This window comes from Platalea leucorodia (assembly GCF_965183815.1).
Source record: "Platalea leucorodia genome assembly, chromosome: 3".
NCBI classification, from domain to species: domain Eukaryota; kingdom Metazoa; phylum Chordata; class Aves; order Pelecaniformes; family Threskiornithidae; genus Platalea; species Platalea leucorodia.
This window is the reverse complement of record NC_138825.1, coordinates 112,310,345-112,329,958: the sequence shown is the minus strand read 5'-3', so window position 1 is coordinate 112,329,958 and position 19,614 is coordinate 112,310,345. Positions and strand designations below refer to the sequence as shown.

The 19,614-nt window shown below is 43.6% G+C and overlaps 1 protein-coding gene across 1 annotated transcript; it reads left to right on the top strand.

The window, feature by feature from the left end:
• Positions 1–1,116: 1,116 nt before the first annotated feature.
• On the top strand, positions 1,117–12,978 carry E2F6 (E2F transcription factor 6). Its single transcript, XM_082307711.1, has 7 exons — positions 1,117–1,312; positions 4,490–4,538; positions 6,110–6,326; positions 6,644–6,803; positions 7,878–7,991; positions 9,492–9,639; positions 12,569–12,978. The coding sequence occupies exons 1-7, from the start codon at positions 1,247–1,249 to the stop codon at positions 12,595–12,597; spliced, it is 783 nt and encodes a 260-aa protein (XP_082163837.1). The 5' UTR covers positions 1,117–1,246; the 3' UTR covers positions 12,598–12,978.
• The last annotated feature ends 6,636 nt before the right edge of the window (positions 12,979–19,614 follow it).

Below are 19,614 nucleotides of genomic sequence, written 5' to 3'. Positions count from 1 at the left end.
ACTGCCATAAAGAGCAATCAAGCAACAGATCGGCGGCGATCTAACAAGGAGCTGTGTTTTCAAGAAATGTTTTTGTCTGGCAAACAGAAGTTACCTACTAAATTGGAAATTTTGAGATTACTGCTGATGCTGACAAACAAGCAAGGTAACAGTCAGTGCTTGTAAAAGGTTATCAGAAGTGTGGAAGAAAGGGCAGGAGCTATGGAATTGGAATTTGGGAAAGGATCTGGGACCTCTTGCTTGGGGGGTAAATGGGCAGGCTGGGTTCAGACAAGCAACATCTGTTGGCTCCTCTGTGGCCCTAGAGGAACATAGCTAGCCCTTCACCCACAAACCTCTCCCAATTAACTTATTCTTGACATGGGCATGGGATCCTGGTCTCCCCAGTGAGTGACATACACAGCTTTGGCCTTCTCGTACTAGCAAGTCGTGACAGAAGCAGGTTATTTGGCAAGCAAGCAATACCAATTATTCTCACACCTATTTACACGATGGTGCTTCGGCAGGGCGCTCTCCCCTTGCTCACGCTGTACACCGAGGGAAGCAAAACCTCCTTCCTTGCTGCAACCGAAGTGCTAAGAACTTCCCCGTTTTAACCCACTTTAGCCCACCGCAGCGCTCAAGGGAGCTCCCCTTGCAGGCCGACAGGGGAGGGGGCGAGCAAACCCTCTTCGCCGCCGCTCTGGGAGGGTGATGAGAGCGGAGGAAGCGCCAATCCGGGCGATGCCGGGAGAAGTCTCCTCCCTGCCGGCGCTGGGAGAGAGGACCCCCCCGACGGGACACCTGCCCGCCGCTGAGGGGGCGGAGAGCCCCGGCGGCCGCTGACGGGCGGGAAACCCGGGGTGGGCGGGGCGGCGGCCGCGGCGCGAGCGCGCCGCAGGGGCCGGTGGGAAAGGGAAGCGGCCGCCTCGCCGCGCGCGCGGGGGCGCGGGTCCGTCGTCGCCACCACCGTCGCTCGCGTCGCGTGCGCAGGGGGCGGGGCTTCCGCGCTCCCGCCCGAGCGTCCGGGCGAGGCGGAGCGGCGGCCATAGCGGCTGCGGCGAGGCCGGGAGGGCCCTGCCGCCCCCTCCTCCCGGAGGTGGGGTGGGGATGGCGGCCGCTTCTTCCGACGTGGGCCCGCGGGCTCGTCGTGAAGGCCTCTGAGCGCCCGCCCTCCCTCCGCCGCCTCGCCTCAGGGCGGGAGAGGCCTCCCGCCGCGCTAGGCCGCGGCAGGCCGGCCGGGGGAAGGAGGAGGGGCCGGGCGAACATGGCCAGCCCCGGCAAGTGGGAGCGCCTGAGGCCGCTGCGGCCGGACACGCTGCGTGTGAGTGAGGTACACGGCAGGCGGGGAAGGGAGGTGCTGCCTGGGGATGGGAAAGGGCGGGACGGCGCGGCAAGGCTTTGCGCCCAAGGCGGGAGGTTTTGAGGAGGTTCCCGAAAGTCCTTGCTCTCGCCTGCCCGGCGGGAGATGCCCGAGTGGGGAAGATGAGGCAGGCCCGGCCGGAGCGGTGCCCGAAAGGGGCGTTGCGGTGCATCCCTCCGTCGTCGCGCTTCAGCAGGCTGCCCGGGAAAGGACAACGTAGTGATGTTAGTCACGGTCAAAGGGACGGCTTTCTTAGCTGTGTTACCTGCAGTCTCTTAATCGGGCTAAATAGGCTGTAGCTGTGTTTGAGAAAAGCAGACTGCAACTGTGCGTTCTGTTCTCTGAACATCTGTGATGTTCAGGTTGTCGTCTTACATGCAGCTTCCACTGCTACTTTTAGTAATGCTATGAGGTAGCTGACAAAAACCAGGCCTACTTCTAACTCCGTGATACTTTTTAAAAATGTGCATTTTTATTAAGCTTGGCTGTTGGGCTAAATGATACTTGGTAGTATTGTCTTAAAGCCATGAAAAAGTTTATGTAAAGTTTTACACTGGTAATTGGAAATTTCTTATTATTGGAGATGATGATTGTAAGAAACAGCAAATGTTGGGCACAGCTGCTTATGTAGGTGTTTAGATGAATCAACCAGAGGTGATGCTTTTCTGAATCTGCTTCTCATAAACAGGGAAGTCAAGGATGTGGTAATCATTAGCAGCCTTGGCTGTAACAGCCATGGAATAGCAGAGTCCAAAACCCTGGGTATAGTGAGGAAGGCAAGTAACAGAGAACAGAAACTGGACTCCAGTTTATTCGGGCAATGGGTAGCTGAGATTTTGAGGGAGGCAACTTTGGAAGTTAGAGGAGATGAAGAGGTGGTTGTGGTACAAGCACAGGGATGTTCCATCCTGATACTCATGAAAACAAGTCAGTGTGTTGAGGGGTGGGCATAGCTATGCCTGCACTCTGAGGGTGGGGTGCAAAAAGAACATATGCAGGAGGTGGAAGCAAGGACAGGCTATCAAGGAGAAGGATAAAAAAAATGCTGTCTGGGCATGTAGGTATGATGCTAGGAAAGCCAAAGTTCTAGTGGTGAAACTAGCAAGGAGCGTCAAGGGTGACAAGAAGAACTTTTACTGCTACATTGGTGGTAAGGGGGGGCATGTGAACCTGCTGGTAAATGGGACAGGTGATTTAGGAAGAGCAGACTCAGATAAGGCTGAAGTACTTGGCCTTCTTGCATGGGCCTTCAGAACTGATGTCCCCTACGCTTTGTGCCTAAGAGACAGGATTCAAGGAGAGGAACAACCAGCAATGGAAAAATGTCAAGTTAGGTATCTCTTGAGGAATCTCAACCCATACAAGTCTGTAGGACCCACTTGGGGTATATCCTGAGAGGGCTGAGAGAGCTGGCTGATGTCATTGTGAGGTTGCTCTCTTATCATCTTTGAGAGGTTGTGGAGGTCAGCTACAGCTTCGTCTTCACTTCAGTCCCTTGGAAACTCATGAAGCAAGTTCTCTTGGGCATTATTTCTAGGCATGTGAAGGAGAAGGCAATTGGGAATAGCCAACATGACTATACTTGCAAACTGATTACCTTTGGTGATGAAATGACTAGATCTGTAGATCCAAAGCCTTGGATGTCATCTACATTAGCTTTAACAGGACTTCTGAAACAGTCGTGTGCAGCATGCTCCTCCTGGAGTTGGGATGTTACAGATTGTACACTACTAGATGAGTAAAAAAGGACCCTGTCTAGATCATCAGGCTCAAAGAGGAGCAGTTAGTGGTTCATACTTTACCTGAAAGTGGATTACAAGTGGAGTTCCTCAGGGATGTATCCTGGCACCTGTCCTGTTGATAGGAGGAGGAGGATGTGGGATGCACCCTCGTGATGTTCATGGATGGGGAAGGTGCCACAGACAGCTAGGAACAGGCTGGAGGAATGGCTTATCAGGCACCTCAAACTGCAACCAAGGAAGCTGAAAATTCAAGTGTGAAGCCCTGCACCTGGGCCTGTACGCTGCGGTGGTACGGGCTGGGACCTGAGCGGCTGGGGGACCACCCTGCTGAGAGGACCTGGGGGTGCTGATGGACAGTGGGCTGAACACGTGCCAACACTGTGCCCTGGCATTGAGGCATGTCAGGCTGTATTAGCAGGAGCATAGCCTCCAAATCAAGGGAAGTGATTCTTCTTCTCTACTTGGCACGTACTAGGCTGCTCCTGGAATGCTCTGTCCGTTTTAGGCCCACCAGCACAGGAAGGCTGTTGGTAAACTGCTGGGGGAGCTTGGTAAGCCACCGCAGCCCTTCAGTACTTGTGGGGAAGTTAACAACAAACTGGTGCCAGGCACTTCACAGCTGTGCATGATGGGAGGCTGAAAGGAAATAGCCATGAATTGAAACAAAAGAAGCAAAAGAGGTTGCAACTTGATGTAACATGAAACTTTTTCACTGTGAGAACAGGCAAGCAGTGGAGTGGGATGCCCAGAGAGGTGTAGCCTCTATCCCTTGAGACTTTCAAGACCCACTTAGATAAAGCCTTGAGTAAGCTGCTCTGGTCTAATGGCTGTTCCTGTTTGGAGTTGAAGGTTGGACCAGAGACCTTCTCAGGTCTCCTCCAATTGGAATGAGTCTGAATTTGAAAATACTTCTTTTGTTAAATTAGGGTGGGGAGTGGAATGAAGTACTTACTTAGGCTTGTCCTGCCAGTTTCTTGACCAGAGCAGACTCTGCTGCCAGTCTGGAAGTCTACTACAAAATAATTGTAATGCTGTATAATAGCAGTGTATCTTCTGTATGTGAGCTGGAATAGCTGAAACTTTTATTTGCAGAGTTTATACAGGTATCTCTTTGTGTTGTGACCATTGCCCGAGCGTTAGGGAGTTTGGTGGTGTTTCCTGCTTTCCAAGACAGAGGGAGATGTGCTGAGATTAAGGGCTGAAAATTCTAACAGGAATTAATGAGCGAGCATCCCTTCTATCCAGTGACACTCCTTCACTGTAATATCTGTTGAGTTGTCAGCACTCGGATGGCTGTAGCATCTGGAGGTGATTTGGGTATTTCTTCTGGAGAAGCTTCCTGTGTATATAGCATTTTATGTCAGTTATTTCTTTTTTTGTTTGTTTTTTTTTGTTTTTTTCCCAGCCACCAATGATCAACCTGAACGTGGATGAGGATGTACAGTTTGTGAGAAGTAAGTTGCTGTGTTCCATGTTTGAAGATTATTTATGAAGTATTTCGTGCTTTTTTACAATGCTGAGTACCTGGTGTAAACAAATGATAAATTGTCATATATCTAATGTAGGCAGAACAGGAGGAATGCTGCACACTAAATGAAATAACAGATATGAAGCAACACATTCTTCATAGTTTTTCCTCTTTAAATCTCCTGCAAGTATACCTTCCCACTGCTGTAAAGAAAATAACTTATGGGAAAAGTGGGTTAGAGAAAACTGGAACATTGTGCTGGCAAACATAGGTTTTCAACTGGTATTAATAAATGTAAATACAAGCTTGAGTGAATTTGCGTTGTTTTTTTTTCTTTTTTTCTCACCAATTGAATAGTCTCACACATCTCACAGTAACACAGTCCAAAACTGAGTTGTTGAACCTGTCACTGCATGCTAAAGAGTGCACAATCGTGCAGCCATGGAATGGGTGTGATATACTGTGAGTAAAAGTGCATGTCTCATTCACCCTGGGAAAAATACTGCAGCTTGAAGTAGAGTGTTTCCTAGGGAAGCTTCCTTACACATGCACCCATGTGCACGAACACACATGCACGTGCGTTCTCGTGAAGCATTGGACTGGAATATTACTCAGTTTGATCAGATATGAAATACCTGGTTTGCTTTGCAGGAGAAAAGACAAGTAACAGCAGGATTTGACAGTCTTTCATTGACTCTAGCATCAGATGAGTGCATGTGTATCGTGTCTTTTTTGTGCTTTAAAAATACATACTTTTTTGTGCTTTATGGATACATAAATAACAATTTGAAGTTAAACAAGGTGTTCGTCAGTAACTTCTCTGCTGTTTCTGCAGATATGCTCGTAATGGATACACATAGCACAGGGATCTCTCTTAAACCTGTGGTGTCCTGGTGTCTTTAGATCTTTGTGTCATTAGTAAATTAAACAATGGCATCACCAGTTCTTTTTGTTCTGAGGCCAAATAGTACAGCCAGAGTTTGTCCAATATTAGGTTCTCAGACTCCAGAACAGATTGGTCACATCCAGGCTGAAACAGTCCCTGAAACGAGGCGAACTCCTGAACCATGCCTGAATGTTACCTGGGAGATCTACTGGTTAATTTGGGCCAAAAGGGTGGTGGGGGGGAATCAAACAAACAAAAAAAACAAACAAAAAACATTTTAACAGTGTGATGGAGCTGATGATAGAGCTGCAATTCTCTGGCAGTGCCCTGACACTATCTATAGTTAACCGAAGGTTTCACTGGTATTCATTCAGTGGTCTGAGCTCCTATAGAACATAGTTACGTACCTATTAGTGTCCATACTAGCAGTCTGAAGTCGTGAACGTTGAAAGCATGAAGATGCATGCTTGCTATTAAGATACAGTCATTGCAAACAAATGAAGGTATATGTAGTTAATAGACTTTATATGATGCCATTGCAATGTCAGCATTAATAATGACAGTGTTTTCAGACTTTTATCTTCATTGCTACTTCATCACTATTGTTTTTCTAAGGAACACTTCATACTCGTGTAGTAGTTTACCCCAAATATTCTATCAAAACTTTACAGGAACTCTGAAAGTCAAAAAGCCTAGATTTGATGCATCCTTGGTTCATTTGACCCGAAAATTCATGGATCTTGTCAAAACAGCTCCGGACGGTGTCCTCGATTTAAATGAAGTAGCAACAACACTTGGAGTACGGAAACGAAGAGTGTATGACATCACCAATGTGTTGGATGGAATCCACTTAATTCAGAAAAGATCTAAGAATCTTATCCAGTGGGTGTGAGTTGGCTTTGAAACTTCTAATTTCTGAAACAATAAAACCCAACAATGTTGAGTAATGTTTATAACTTTGAGAGTACTTTTAAGCATATTGAATTACTTTTAATAGATAAAAATATTCTAAGTTCTTCTGTATCCTTAGGCTCTCTGAATTACTTACTATATTAACAAGTATCAAGTGCAAAAGCACAATGAAGCCTATTTCAGCAGAGTAAAGGATGCCACAGTTCCTTGTTGTCTTCTATTAGTATACTTTGTGTTCAATAAACAGGATCTTATTTATATAGCCATACTGGACAACTTTCATATTCTTCTAGAGGTTCTAATCTTGACCAAGTTGTCGGAAAAGCACCAGAGCAGCAAAACCTTAAAGATGAACTTTCTGACTTGTCAGCCATGGAAGAAGCTCTGGATGAATTAATCAAGGATTGTGCTCATCAGTTATTTGAACTAACAGATGACAAAGAAAATGCAAAATATCCTTTTAACTCTTGCATTGCTTTAACACGTGGTTTTGGTTGCAAGTACTCAGGTATCTGGTAATAGGTGTAGGCTGATACCACAGGTATGCAGTAATACTTGATAATGAATTTTATAATAGGGAACTTATTGGTTATTTTATATTGGTGTATACTAGTCACGTGCCCTGCTTTGCAGTATCATGTGCAATCTCGCCTGTTCTCAGGGGAGTGCTAGTTCTGTGACCTTCCCACTGCAGAAGAATGGAAGTGGGGCAATAGTCCTAGTACCCTGACTGTCACCTTGTTCTCTCCGTTATAAAGTTGTCTCAGGGGCAGGTCTTGACCTACCGGTGAGATTGAGTTGCTTAGTGAGATGAGAAAGAGGACCCAAAACAGAGTCCCAGTGGCCTGTTGCCAAGAAGATCTAATGGTATGTTGGTTGTGTCCTAATACTGTTCTGTCTCTTGAGAGAGGTTCCAATGCAGTCTTGTCTTTCAGATGGGTTTTGATAGCAGAAAAGGGATTTCTTTTAATATGACATAAACATTGGATTTTGGCTTTAGGTTGCAATAAAATATTACTTAGCTCCCTTGCCTAGCAGAATGTTAAGGTCTGTGCTCAAATGAAATGTGTCCATTTTCTGTATGATAGCAGGAAAACTTTTCATTACACTTTACTTGTTCTGGTTAAGAAAATAATTCCATAGTTTTCCAGGAAATTATTTACATGCATAGTTATTACAAAACAAAGAAGTAGTTTCTCAAGGGCAGCATTCCCTCTGCTTCATGGAGGGAAGGCTCCCTTAGACTTATGATGGCATCTGTGAAAACCGTTTGTCAAATTTGTTTGCTTTCTTAATATTGATTATTTCAAATTTTTTTAAGCTTTTTCCTTCCTAGAAATAAAAAAAAAAAGGTTTTCCACTTATCAGCTAATACTAAATTTTACAAAGCTAGTATTAAAGTAACCTCAGCTAAACTGTTTACCACTTTTCTTAAGTTGGTATTCTGCTTCAGCGTATCTTACCATCATACTCTTTGCTTCTGCCTGTTAGCAAATTACTTTACAGAATCCTTGACCAATGTATACACTAGCTTATGTGACATATCAAGATATCCGTAGCATTCAGGCATTTCAAGAACAGATTGTGATTGCAATCAAAGCTCCAGAGGAAACCAAATTGGAAATACCAATTCCTAAAGAAGTAAGTTTTATACATTCCTGTCTTAAGGGAACAAAAGTTCTCTAATTTGATTTTTTGCAGCAGCAATCAGTAATTGACTTCCAAGTTCTTTGTCATGTAAAGCAAGTATTGGTGCTTTATTTTTCTTGTGTTCTACTAAACAACGCTGTAGGGATAACAGTCGAAGAAACTTATTTGCAGTATTTTTTTTTACCTAAATTATTAAACAATAAACATATCTGAGCTTTAGTTATTTGGTTTTGCTAGAGAGGATGGAACAGCTGTAATAAATGTTACTTATTTCCACTATTGGTTTGTTTGATAATTGCTGGGATAATGAAACTTGCAAAGAGCTGTTATTGTTTGTATACTAAAATCTACAAAAATTGTAAATCTAACCAAACAAAGCAATAAGCATGATTTGATAATTATCTTAACAGCATGTAAATGCTGTCTTACTGCTTAATGAGTAGACAGTTATTGTTACTACAATACTAAAGTATGAAAGGCACAGTGTGGTCGGTTGTGGCCCTCTAGGGGCTCGATTTCTCACGGAGGTGGGGGGCTGTGCCCTGTCCTCACCTCGTGGTAGGACAGGCATCCCCCCATGCAGGTCGGACAGAAGGGCCATAGCCTTGCCCTCTGCTCCCAGCCCCACTGCGCCTGGGCCTGCGTACTGGGAACCCACAGTTTAAGGTAGTGCTGTGAAAGAGGGGGAATACTGGAAGCAAGCTTAAGATAACAAAAGGGGCTTTAATTCTGTTTTCCTTTTGCGTGTGCATTTTTTATAATGTCCTTAGTTGTGTAGTCATCACATTTGCCTTGCTGTGTGCACAGAAAGGGAGGTGATATTGTAGGAAAAGGAGGTACGAATCAATAGAACCAGAAGACTTAGATCCACTGCGTGGATCTGCAGTGGTTTCACTGGTAAAAGCAGCTGGTGCTCATCCTGTGGAGATGAAAAAGATAAGATTTCAGAGGCTTCCTGAAGCAAAAGAAGGCAGGATTTTAAAAGCTGTACTTCAGAGAGAACAGAATCTTCTCTCTGTTGCCCATTTAATTTGATTTGCTCTGTGCCTTGCAACATGATGTCTGCCAAAGGAAAGCAGGAAAATTAACATGGTTTAGTTGCTTTGCTGTATTATTAAAGCTGCTATGTGCTCTGATTTGTTTTCTGATCCATGGCATTGACTTGTCAAGTTTTAAATCCTGTTACTCTTCCTAAACATATAGTAAATCTTGGTCATATATCTAAAGGTCAGTAACAAGACTAAACAAAGTTTCGTTTAGGTGCATGTTCATCAAAAATGAAACCTTGGTAGCTTAATGGTGCCTAATTATTGGCCTACAAATCTATGTAATCGTCGTATTTCATGTAGAACTAGTAACGCAATTTTAAATAGTTTTGTCATTCTTGTATTTGTTCTGTTCTTAATCTATTGGCTTAAAAATATGTGCAAAAATAGATAACTGATGTGTAAGATTTGTTCTTTGGTTTATACGCAAGTCACTGTTTTGTAGGATTGCATAGAAGTACATGTGAAGAGCACAAAAGGACCCATCGATGTGTATCTATGTGAGGTGGAACAAGAGAAGCCAGGTGCCAAAACTTCTGAAGATATGGATACCGTCACTTCTGAAACTGAGCCATCAGTTCCTCCTGATGAAGGTAGTCTTCCATTTACGTTTTTATCCCCATGTAATTTTTTTTTTTGAAGATGGTCATACCATTCTGATAACGTTGAAAACTGTACTGTACAAGTATAATTTTGTGGTCATAGTTTGTGGGCCAAGATGTGTGGGAGCGTAGGAAACGCCTGAAAGAGAAGTCGATGCTGTTGTGTTATCTCACAGCAGCAGGAGGTCAGAGAGTCGGGCAGGTGCACACGTAGAGAGGCACTCTTGTTCCCGGACCCCTTTCCTTCCTCTGCTCCGTCCTGGTTTCCTGTCGGAGCTGCGCTCTGCGGATGGAACAGCGCGTGTCAGTTCTCCGCTGCCTCGCTGCGGAGCCCGGCAGCTCAGCTGAAATAGTTGTCGTGAGAGTTAAGGTGCTGTTTCAAACGAGAGTGTGCTGCTCTTGCTCGTTACTGCCCTGTCTCAGGGAGGGCAGACAGAAGAGGGGATGAAGTATTTTGATCTCCTAGAACAAGAGTGGCTGGAATACAGTCTCTCAAGAGCCCCAGTGCTGCAGGATGTTGTGGTTTAAAAATAAATGTGGCGGGAATTGCAGTAGCTCAGAACACAAAAGATAAATTATTTTTAGCAGTGCTGCTTTATAGTTGAGGGCAAGAGTTGACTTCTTAATCTTAGGCATTTTTTTACTTCATTTTGCTTGCGAAATGACTCGGAATTATATTTCCTACAATGACAGTAATCTTATTCCTTTTTTTTCACTTTTCCTTTCAAAGTGAGATCTCCAGGGGAAGAAAAAAACCAAACCACCTGAGATGACAGATTAATTACAACTCAAAAATCTAATACGGAATGTAAATACCTGTGTTATAGAGCTTTTCCAAAGCCGCTTGGATCTGCAAACTTACTAACCTGAAGTGTTCCAAAGTGTTTTAAATTTAAACCAGCAGTGGGTTGGTTGAGTGCTTTCACAGGATTGCTTATCTTCCCAAGTCAAAAGACAACAGTTCCTAGAGTTGCTTTTAGGAGCTTTGTTTTCATAATTGCATGTGATCTACAGAGCTTTGGGAAAACGGTATCTTTAGCTTATGAAATAATTTTAATTGACGGAAAACATAGGCAATTAATTACTTCTGAAAACGAAGATTTGAAAACTATTTCTGGAATGACCCATAATCCTTATGAGAATGTATATAATAAAGAAATGCACTTTTCAGTTCTGAGGCTGCACTACTACTAAGCAGGACTGTCAAATACGAGTGTAACAAAGACCTGGTGTATCGGAAGCCTTCACTATAAGGAACAAGATGTAAATATCATGAGAGTTATGCCTTACACTGTGTAGATGCTGTTTGCATTGTTTGCATCCAGCTCTGCATGAACTGTGGTATCAACACTGAAGTTAAAGAATTGGGCTTTTTGTATATATCTGTATCATGTCTAGGTAGTTACTGATGTAGATTTATTGAGATGGTTTGCATTTCAGCCTTTGTACAGCAAAGAAATAAAATAAGCTTATAAAATATTAAATAGTCTAATCGGTCAGTCTAATGAAACACGTTGGGTTGTCTTTGTTGGAATTCACTGGGTAACTACAAACATGAAAACTGATGGGAAAATTTTAAGTCCGGTGCTGGCAGCTAGCAGTTAGATCTGGTTCTTGCGATGCCACAACGCTGTAGCAATTTTCAGAAGAAACATTATGATCAGTAACTACTTAAATTGGTCCCTTCCACTTTCTAGAGTTTACGTACAGCGTAGCTTTAGGCTAGTACCATGATCTCTTTGGGGCTTTAGCTTGCAAAAATACGTAAAATACGTTAGAGCTACATCTGTATTCATCCATCTTTTAGTATCTGTAACATGAAGCTTCAGAATTTTGATACTGGGTTTTCTCAGTGAATTAACTGTCACCGTACAACTGCTGTCCTTAGGCTCATTTCACTGCAGTACCGAAAAGCGTGCTTCGTAGTTGTCTGTGCGGGGAGGGGGGGTTGGTTGGCTTGTTTTTAAATTGGAACTCAAAGTCCTTGCTTTCCCAGTCACACGGTATCAACAACTACCCATCTACTCAGAAGTGAGAACAACCAAGCTAATAAACCCCTGAACATTTTAACCAGCAACTCTACAGCTATTTTAGACAGATGCTGTGAAATTAAATGCCCTGTATTCCACTAATAAATACAAATTTATAACAGTTGATGCTGAAGAGCTTAAATATACCTAAATACAGACTGAGAGTTAATCCAGTTTTCTACAAGGTTTGCTAGTTCTGCAAAATGCATAGTATTGTAGTATGCAAACTGGGAAATACACCGCGTGCAAGCTTGTCTCGGAAAGTAATCTTGACTTCTTGTGTACGTGCTCCCGCCTTCCAGTTCCAGAATACAGGACTTCAGTGTTGGATACTATTTTTCTGCATCTCTATAAAACGCAAACTACAGGCTGAGCTGTTACAATTATACATAAAAGCAAAGTGAAAGCACATTTCGTAGGCGCTCCTCCAATGAAGCTGGGGGCGGGGGTTGAAATTAAGAAATGATCGTTTCGCACAGCCAGGTTGTCCTTTCCCTTCGGTGGCTGGCTTTTTCCGGATGGCAAACGTGCTATTTGCATTTTTACATTGCTGTTCTCTTTCGGTGGGGAGAGAGGTCTGTGCCCAAGAGAAGTATTGATCCCCCTACACTGGTTCAACCACTTGGGATAACCTTTGCTGTGAAAGGTGTGAAAATTTCCAGCACCAACAACTAATGCTATGCCTTCGGGTGGGCTGTTGTTACGTGATGATACAGTGTTTTGAACTGTGGAGTAAGGAAGTTGTACTTTTACAAAATAACCATCTTACACATGTTAAGAAAGTCTGTTTTCAAAAGCAGAACATACCTACTTTATTTAATTGAAGCATTAAGATTTTTCATTTTGAACAAATCTCTAGTGATTCTGGTTTTCTTCTCTCCTTTGTGCAGGTTTTCCAGCTGTAGAACTCACTTTTTAACTTCAAGCTACACAATTATCACAGTGAAATGGGAGAAGCTGTAATATGACAGTTATAATTATTTTCTTAAATACGTCTATTGTTTTAATAGTGCACCTTCAGTGGAACAAGGGCACTTTTGAAAATTAAACCACTCTCTGGTACTACTTGGATACTGGAGTATTGTGATACTGGAAAACAACGTGTACTGTATAAGCTCAGTACGCTCCCTAGCTGAAAAGACCAGATTTGGACTGGAGGAGAAGTTCCTGAGTGATGCTGAACTTAAACACAAGTTACACGCTCACTTAAAAAGTAAATGTGATAGGATCTTACTCTGAATTTGTATAATAATGCTTGATTTTTTTTCTGAAAGGTTATTAAGATTATTTTTGTTGAGTCCGTATCTGTCCGTTTTCAACATATTTGTATGTGTAAGCACTTCCCTCAGCCATTTGAAGACTCTGCCTGTAATAAATTAAAAAGCTCTAATAACGTTTTTGTCTTTCCTTCAATAAGAATGGCTGAGCCTATAAATGCGTTAATCAGCAACAGCCAGGATCCATAATTATAAAACGGCCTGGTTTTGCTGACTCTGTAACTGGAACAAACGCCGCAAGTTGCCAGTCCAGCCCTTATTTGGTACGGGAAATCACTCGTCGGAGTTTTCAGATGTGAATTGCAGTTTTTAAATAATGTGATTTATAAAGAAGAGAGAAGATTGCTTTAAATTACTATCTTTTGGAAAGCACTTAAAAGACAGCAAATTCCTTCATTTTGAGTAATCTTTTTGTTGTGTGTGAAGAGCCTCATTTATAAGCATAATTAAATTACACTGATTTCAAAAGTCGCTTTAGCTCTTGTAATTTTCAGTGGTGAAGTCAGCCTGCGTGCTAGAGGATCGGCTGGTCCCGAGGAGCTGGAGCTGACGGCAAGCTGTGAACCCTCGTGCTCCACGCTCTCGGTGTAGCGGCTGGCGCTGGCGCCGTGCTGGGACTGGAGTAACCGCTGGAGCGTTTATCCGCAGCACTGATCTGCTGTTTTTGCTTCCACTTCTGATCTGCCGGCAGTAATTTGGGAGAAGTCTGTTGAGGCTGAAATCGCATAAATTATACTTGGTTGTGTACGGTTTGTATAAACCTACACCAGGCGTCTCACGTAGATGTTTACTGAAGGACTGGGATACTCGTTTGTAAAAAAAAGCATGTTCGGAAGGAAATCTTAATGATGTTTGGAGAGGAAGAGAAGCCTGGTTGTCTCCACGCATCTGGTACGTGGTTCCTTCCCTCCCTCCCGTCCCGCTGCGGCCTGAGGGCCGTGCTGCCTGGGCGCCCGCCGCGCGCGGGTGGGCCGGCGGTGGCTCGGCGCGAGGTGAGCCGTGAACCGGGTGGTGTTCGTAATCGCCCCCGGACTGAGCGATGGGGCCGCAGGAGGCCGTCCTCGAAGCTGTAGCAGCACATGCAAAAGATACAAGCTCAGGACGTCGTTAGTCTTTTACTGACTTTTATTAGGCCTCTGACATTTCATTGCATCCTTCTTCAAAAGGAAAACTTAGCATTAGCACTTCAAATGAAAACTTTAGGAATCTAAAAATCTGCAAGAAGCTATTCAAGTTCCTGCAACAGTTTTGCTTTCAGTCTTTTGTAGGTTCTAATGCAAATCCTGAACAGATCTGCTTTTAGATAACGCACTATTCTTTTCCAGACAGACAAGCAATTTTGGTGGTACGGCTGTCATTTTCTAAGGAACTCTTTCTTTTTTTTTTTTTTTTTTTTCTTTTTCCATCTGTAGCCATAAAAATGTCACAAGCAGGTTACAGCCGTCGTTGTTACTCCTCTAACGTGCCGCCAAACCGCATATCAGGAAAAATGAAGTAAAAATTGTTAGTTTTTCTTGCAGATTAGGAAGGTGTCAGATCAGATATAAAGTTTCAGCCAGCTCAGAAAGGGAAAACCTGGCTTTATATATATTTTAATTACAAGGCACACAAATTCTTAGGAGGCTTGCTGGCTCCTAAATCTAGGATAACATTTGTGTGCACAAACTGTGACCTCAACATAAAAGAGTTTGTTTCCAAATGTGAAAATAAAAGTTATCTGTCAGAAGAAAAGTTCAAAGTCCAGTAAAAACATTTCAGAATTTATTTGGATAATAAAGTTTTAAAGGGGATTGTAAATTAGAGATGGGCCCAGACCTTTAAGTGCAAGTTAAGAAGCAAGTACCTGCAAACTTGAAGAGTAAAACAAGGTCAACAGGCCCCATGTTTATTATACCAGTCGTTAACAGTAAAGGTTGAAGCTAGATACAGACTTCTCTAAAGACTGAGATTTCTGGCTGAGATTTAGCGTGACCAAAATATTTGTGAGACAGCTGGGATTCCAGCAGAAGAATTCTGGATCTGGAAACACCAGCAAAGGGAGAATTTCCCTCATTATTTGCAGCTAAGGGACAATTTCCCTCATTATTTGCAGCGGTAGCTGTTTGTAGGCAGTTACCTACCGCTTTATTTTCTTCACAAGCACACGAAAAGAAGTTCTTGAACACGGGTACCTGTATGAAACACATCCTACTAAATATTGCAAGTGGTAAAACTTTAGCATGGCGGCTGGAACGAGGGAAGGCATTAATGCAATTTTGAAAATGAGGACGCACAGTCAGTATCTCTAATGCTTTTATTGGTAAGATCCATCTTTCTGCAAACTGCGATGAGACTGTCTTCTGGTGTTCTCATCAGCTAGGTTGTACTCTGCCTGTGCTCTTGCTCAGAAGTGTCCAGAAAATAAATTGTATGTAGAATGAATGAATGAACAAATGAATGAACGGACGAATGAACGAGCTCCCATTTTCCCCTGGTGAGACTCCTGAACATTCAGACCATTTCAGACCATTTCTTCCTGACCACACAGCAGCTATGAAAGTACTGAGAGTAACACCAGACACTCTGCTGTTAGCTGGGCACTCAAGGATCAAACCAAGCTTCCCAGAAGTTAGTTGTGATCTCTTCATGATCCCTAAAACACCTACGAAAACAGGACAATATCCACACGCTGCCTCCACCCCTTACACTAAAGCCGGTTGCGCAGAAGTCGTAGTCAAGAGCAGAGCGCCCCGATTTACTTGGTAACGCTGCTCCCTGCAAATCGTCAGAGAACCTTTTTACCAAGCAATGTTCTCATCACCAACGCCAGTAATACTTTAGTTTTGTGTAAGAAACCATTTCTCGTGGCAAAAATCCCCCTGGTGTTAGAGACAGATTCAACCTTAACTGCCCAGCAACGTGTGCGAGGCCTTCAAACTGGTGAGAAGCTATCGGAGATGATGATTTCTGTCCTTACTCAGCTGAAGAGAAAACAAACACCTTTGAAATGATGCAAAATGATCCCATCCTGGGAGAATACTCGTGAGGGAAATACAGAGATTTGCCTCAGGAACTGCAGCATCAATTCTTCCTGTGATCAGAGGTTTGAAAATAAAAGCAAAATACTGTGAAAACATTAGCGTTGCCTTTCCTTTGAGATCAAACAAGTCTTAATTGCAGATTTTTCTTGGAGAACTGAATAAAGGGATAAATCCAAATGTCAGTCTTTCAGTTGCCAAAGTTGACACATCAGTTGGCAGTCTCAACGCACAGATCGGTGGTTTTGATTTGTTTGGAAAGTATCAAAAACACTGACAGGCCAGGGCCATTGAGTAGCACGAAAGGAAAATATGGATTACTGTGTATTTATTGATTAATTATGTGTTTCTCCCTGTCCAAAAGACTCTAGACCGTATTAAAACTTTACTGCAGATTGAAGCTCAGGAATCTTACTTCTTTTCAAAAAGGAATTCAATTTGTGACATTAGATGATCACTCCATAGAGTCTTAAAAACAAGCATCTTCCATATGAAAATATCTTTTATTCCCAATCTGTAAAATACTGTTCCTTTATACATGGAGAAAATATAGACTGTTCTAATCTGGAGAGAGGGGTTGGAAGGCTGTCCAGATATTGTCTGTATGCTATGTACGTGTCTCTGAGGATCTGTTGCCTAGAAATGAAAACAAGACAACAATAATTGTTTACATAGATGTTGCCTGAAAACTTCTCAGGCATTTATGCTCCCTCTGCTGGCTTTATGCCAATGGACCATTTCTTAAATTGACAAGTGGGAGCTATTTTTGTGGGGTAAGGAGGGAAGTCTGCAAAACAGTATTTATGATTTGGAGAGAAAATGATACAGCTGTGAAGGGAAAAAAAATCCCCCCAATGCCACTTAAAAAGTTTTTTATCACCTTTGAAATCAAAAACTGATCAGGATGGCATCTGTTCATTCAATTAATTGCTTCTGATCAGTTTAACAAAATCGAGGTTCAACCAGAAATAGTCATTCAGCCACGTGCTGTATTGACAGCAAACGGTGGCTTTGAAATGGGCACGAGTAAGCAGAATAAATTATACTTGGAACCGAATCGTTATGCTTGCATATTTTGCATAGGTAATTCTCAGTTTAAAAGTAATAATGGATTCACAATGGGAACACTGTTAGTACATACGAATTACTGAGATAGATACAGAACTATGATTATCAGAAGGATGAGATTTGGGGTTTCTGTTCCCGTATAGAGAGAGTCTCAGTGTGGGCTGTCCTCTAAGGACAGTATTCTGATCTGAATCTGAATTCTCTCAGTGCCAGGAGGCACACAAGGCGCGAACATCGTTCTTCCACTTCGATCGGTCCGCGGCTGCGTGCTCTGGAGTCAAGGGCCACAGCGCAGTCTTCCGTCGGTTTCCCCCTCAGGACACGACCGATCCAGCTCCATCTCCTCCTCCTCACTTCATTACTGATTTTCTCCATCCCCGCCATTTCTGATGCTCGTCGTTTCTGCAACTTTTTATTTTTTTTCCAGGAGGAGGTAGTTGGCCTCCTGCCCAACCCCCATGACTTGGAGGGCCAGTGGTTTTTCTGTCAGGGTGGCCTTCCCTTAGGCTGCGTTGGTTCGCGGCACCTTCTTCAATTTTATCCGGTGCACCCTCCAGAGAGGGATCCCCTATCCACCACCCAGGGGACGCGCCTTCTAGCCGTGCAGCCCCAGCCGAAGGTAAGGACAGTATTACTTACATATAAACCCATATATCCTTTCACCCCCACATCGCGCTGCCATCAGGCAGCTTGCTGCCTCTGGACGAATCATTCCTCTGTGCTGTGCCCATTTGCAAAAAGGGGGTGAGGCTGCCTTAATCTCCTTTGCAAAACCCTACCAGTTCTGCTCTGCAGCGACTCCTAAGAGCGCGCCGGCTTCCCCAGGACCTTCCACGGGATGCTTGTCCTAGAAACCCCAGCACCAACAAAGGCAGTCCTTGGACTTCTTGCTGAGCTTCATGAAGCAACCGTGGTGGGTGCCAGGACCTCCCAGGTGCCCCAGGAGAGCATCTTCTCTGAAGACAGCACCGAAAAACTCTCTGCTATCTTGAAAGATGCTGTCCCAGGGCTTATTGATGCTCTCAGTCTTTACTGCATGTCCTTTAACAAATTAAATGGCAAAATAAATTCAATGTTCCAAACACACATAATCAAAATTAGCATCTTATTGACAATTTCAAATGAGAAGCCAAAGTGTACAAATGTACAAATAAATGTTCTTTATGTTTATTTTACATATACTGGGTTTTTTTTTCCTATCTGGCTCTTATTATAAAACAGGAAAATCTGCAACATCTGATTAATCTTCAGTATAACTTGCATTTTGTTCAACTATGACAAAATTGTTCCCTCTCTGGGTTAAATAATCTGACATTTAAAAAAGCTTAGTGATAGGATTAACCCTTTCCTCACCCCTTTTTCATGTCCCAATGCATCTTTTTTACAGTGGCCAGAGAGGAACTGCAATGGGTACATCCTTCCAGCATCGTGGCTTGCATGCAATAAACACTCGAAGCAGCCTGAACTGGTGCGGAGTTTCAAGGGCAACTTTGGTAAAAGGGTAAAGAGGGAGAAATTACCCCCTATATCCAGCTGTCAGACAGGGCCCAAGCCCCACGCTGACTGAAGTGCACAGCGCGCAAAGACCCAACTGTACAGCCCAGCGCGTACGCGGGCCCGCGGCCACGCTGCGCCTGGGGACGGCCAGAGCTGCTCACTGCCTTCCCAGAGGCTGCGGGGCCACTAGAGGGATGTCTGCAACCATCCTTCCACCCGCTTCTGAACTGCCAAACCACCACTTCTCATTCCTGACCAGTTGCAAATGACACTCGGCATCAAACAGTAATTGGAAATGCTGTAGAGAATCTATCAGAGGGCTGCTCGCCACGGCCTAGGGAAAGTATCTGGAAACTACTGATCTGGAAAGATGCGACGCACGCCGGTGCGCCACAAGGTCCAAGTGAGCTGATCAGAAATCTTCTGCTTGAACAATTTTCCACTGTGAAATTCCAGTTTGGTGGAAAGCAAACGGCTTCCCCCAGTTCCCTAGCTGCTGCTTTCCTTCCAGCACATCAGACACGAGCCACCCAAGTCTTTTTGACAGCCCAAGTTCAAGGACATCCAGGTCTCGGAAGATCAGGGGGGCTGGGCTGTGGCGGCACCAGCCGACACTCTGCGGGCTATGCAGCTGCCTGCCTGCCTGCGGTACCTGTTGCAGGGCAATCCTGGACAGCTGCTTGGAAAATTCTGAAAAAACAAAAAAGCAAATTTTGTTCTTTTCTGCAGTGAAATCGCTTTTCATGCTGCCACTCTGCAGGCAGCTTCAGATCCAGCACTTGGTTTGGAGCTGGAATTCTGTCCTACTGTAACATTTCTGTCAATTCCAGCTAGACATATCCTTTTTGTTTGTTTGTTTCCTATGGTTCAGCTTGTACCTTATGGCACGGCATAATCTATCTAAACTATCAACAAGTTAGCAGTGTGCTCAGTGACAAAAGTACTTCTTATTATTTTTTTTTATTAGTTCTAAATTAGTTGACTAGAAAAGGATGAAAATTTAATAGTGCAGAGTCCCCCCTCCTACAAGGACCAGCAGTTGGAACTGACTGGATGAAAGGGGCTGCAAACAGAGGA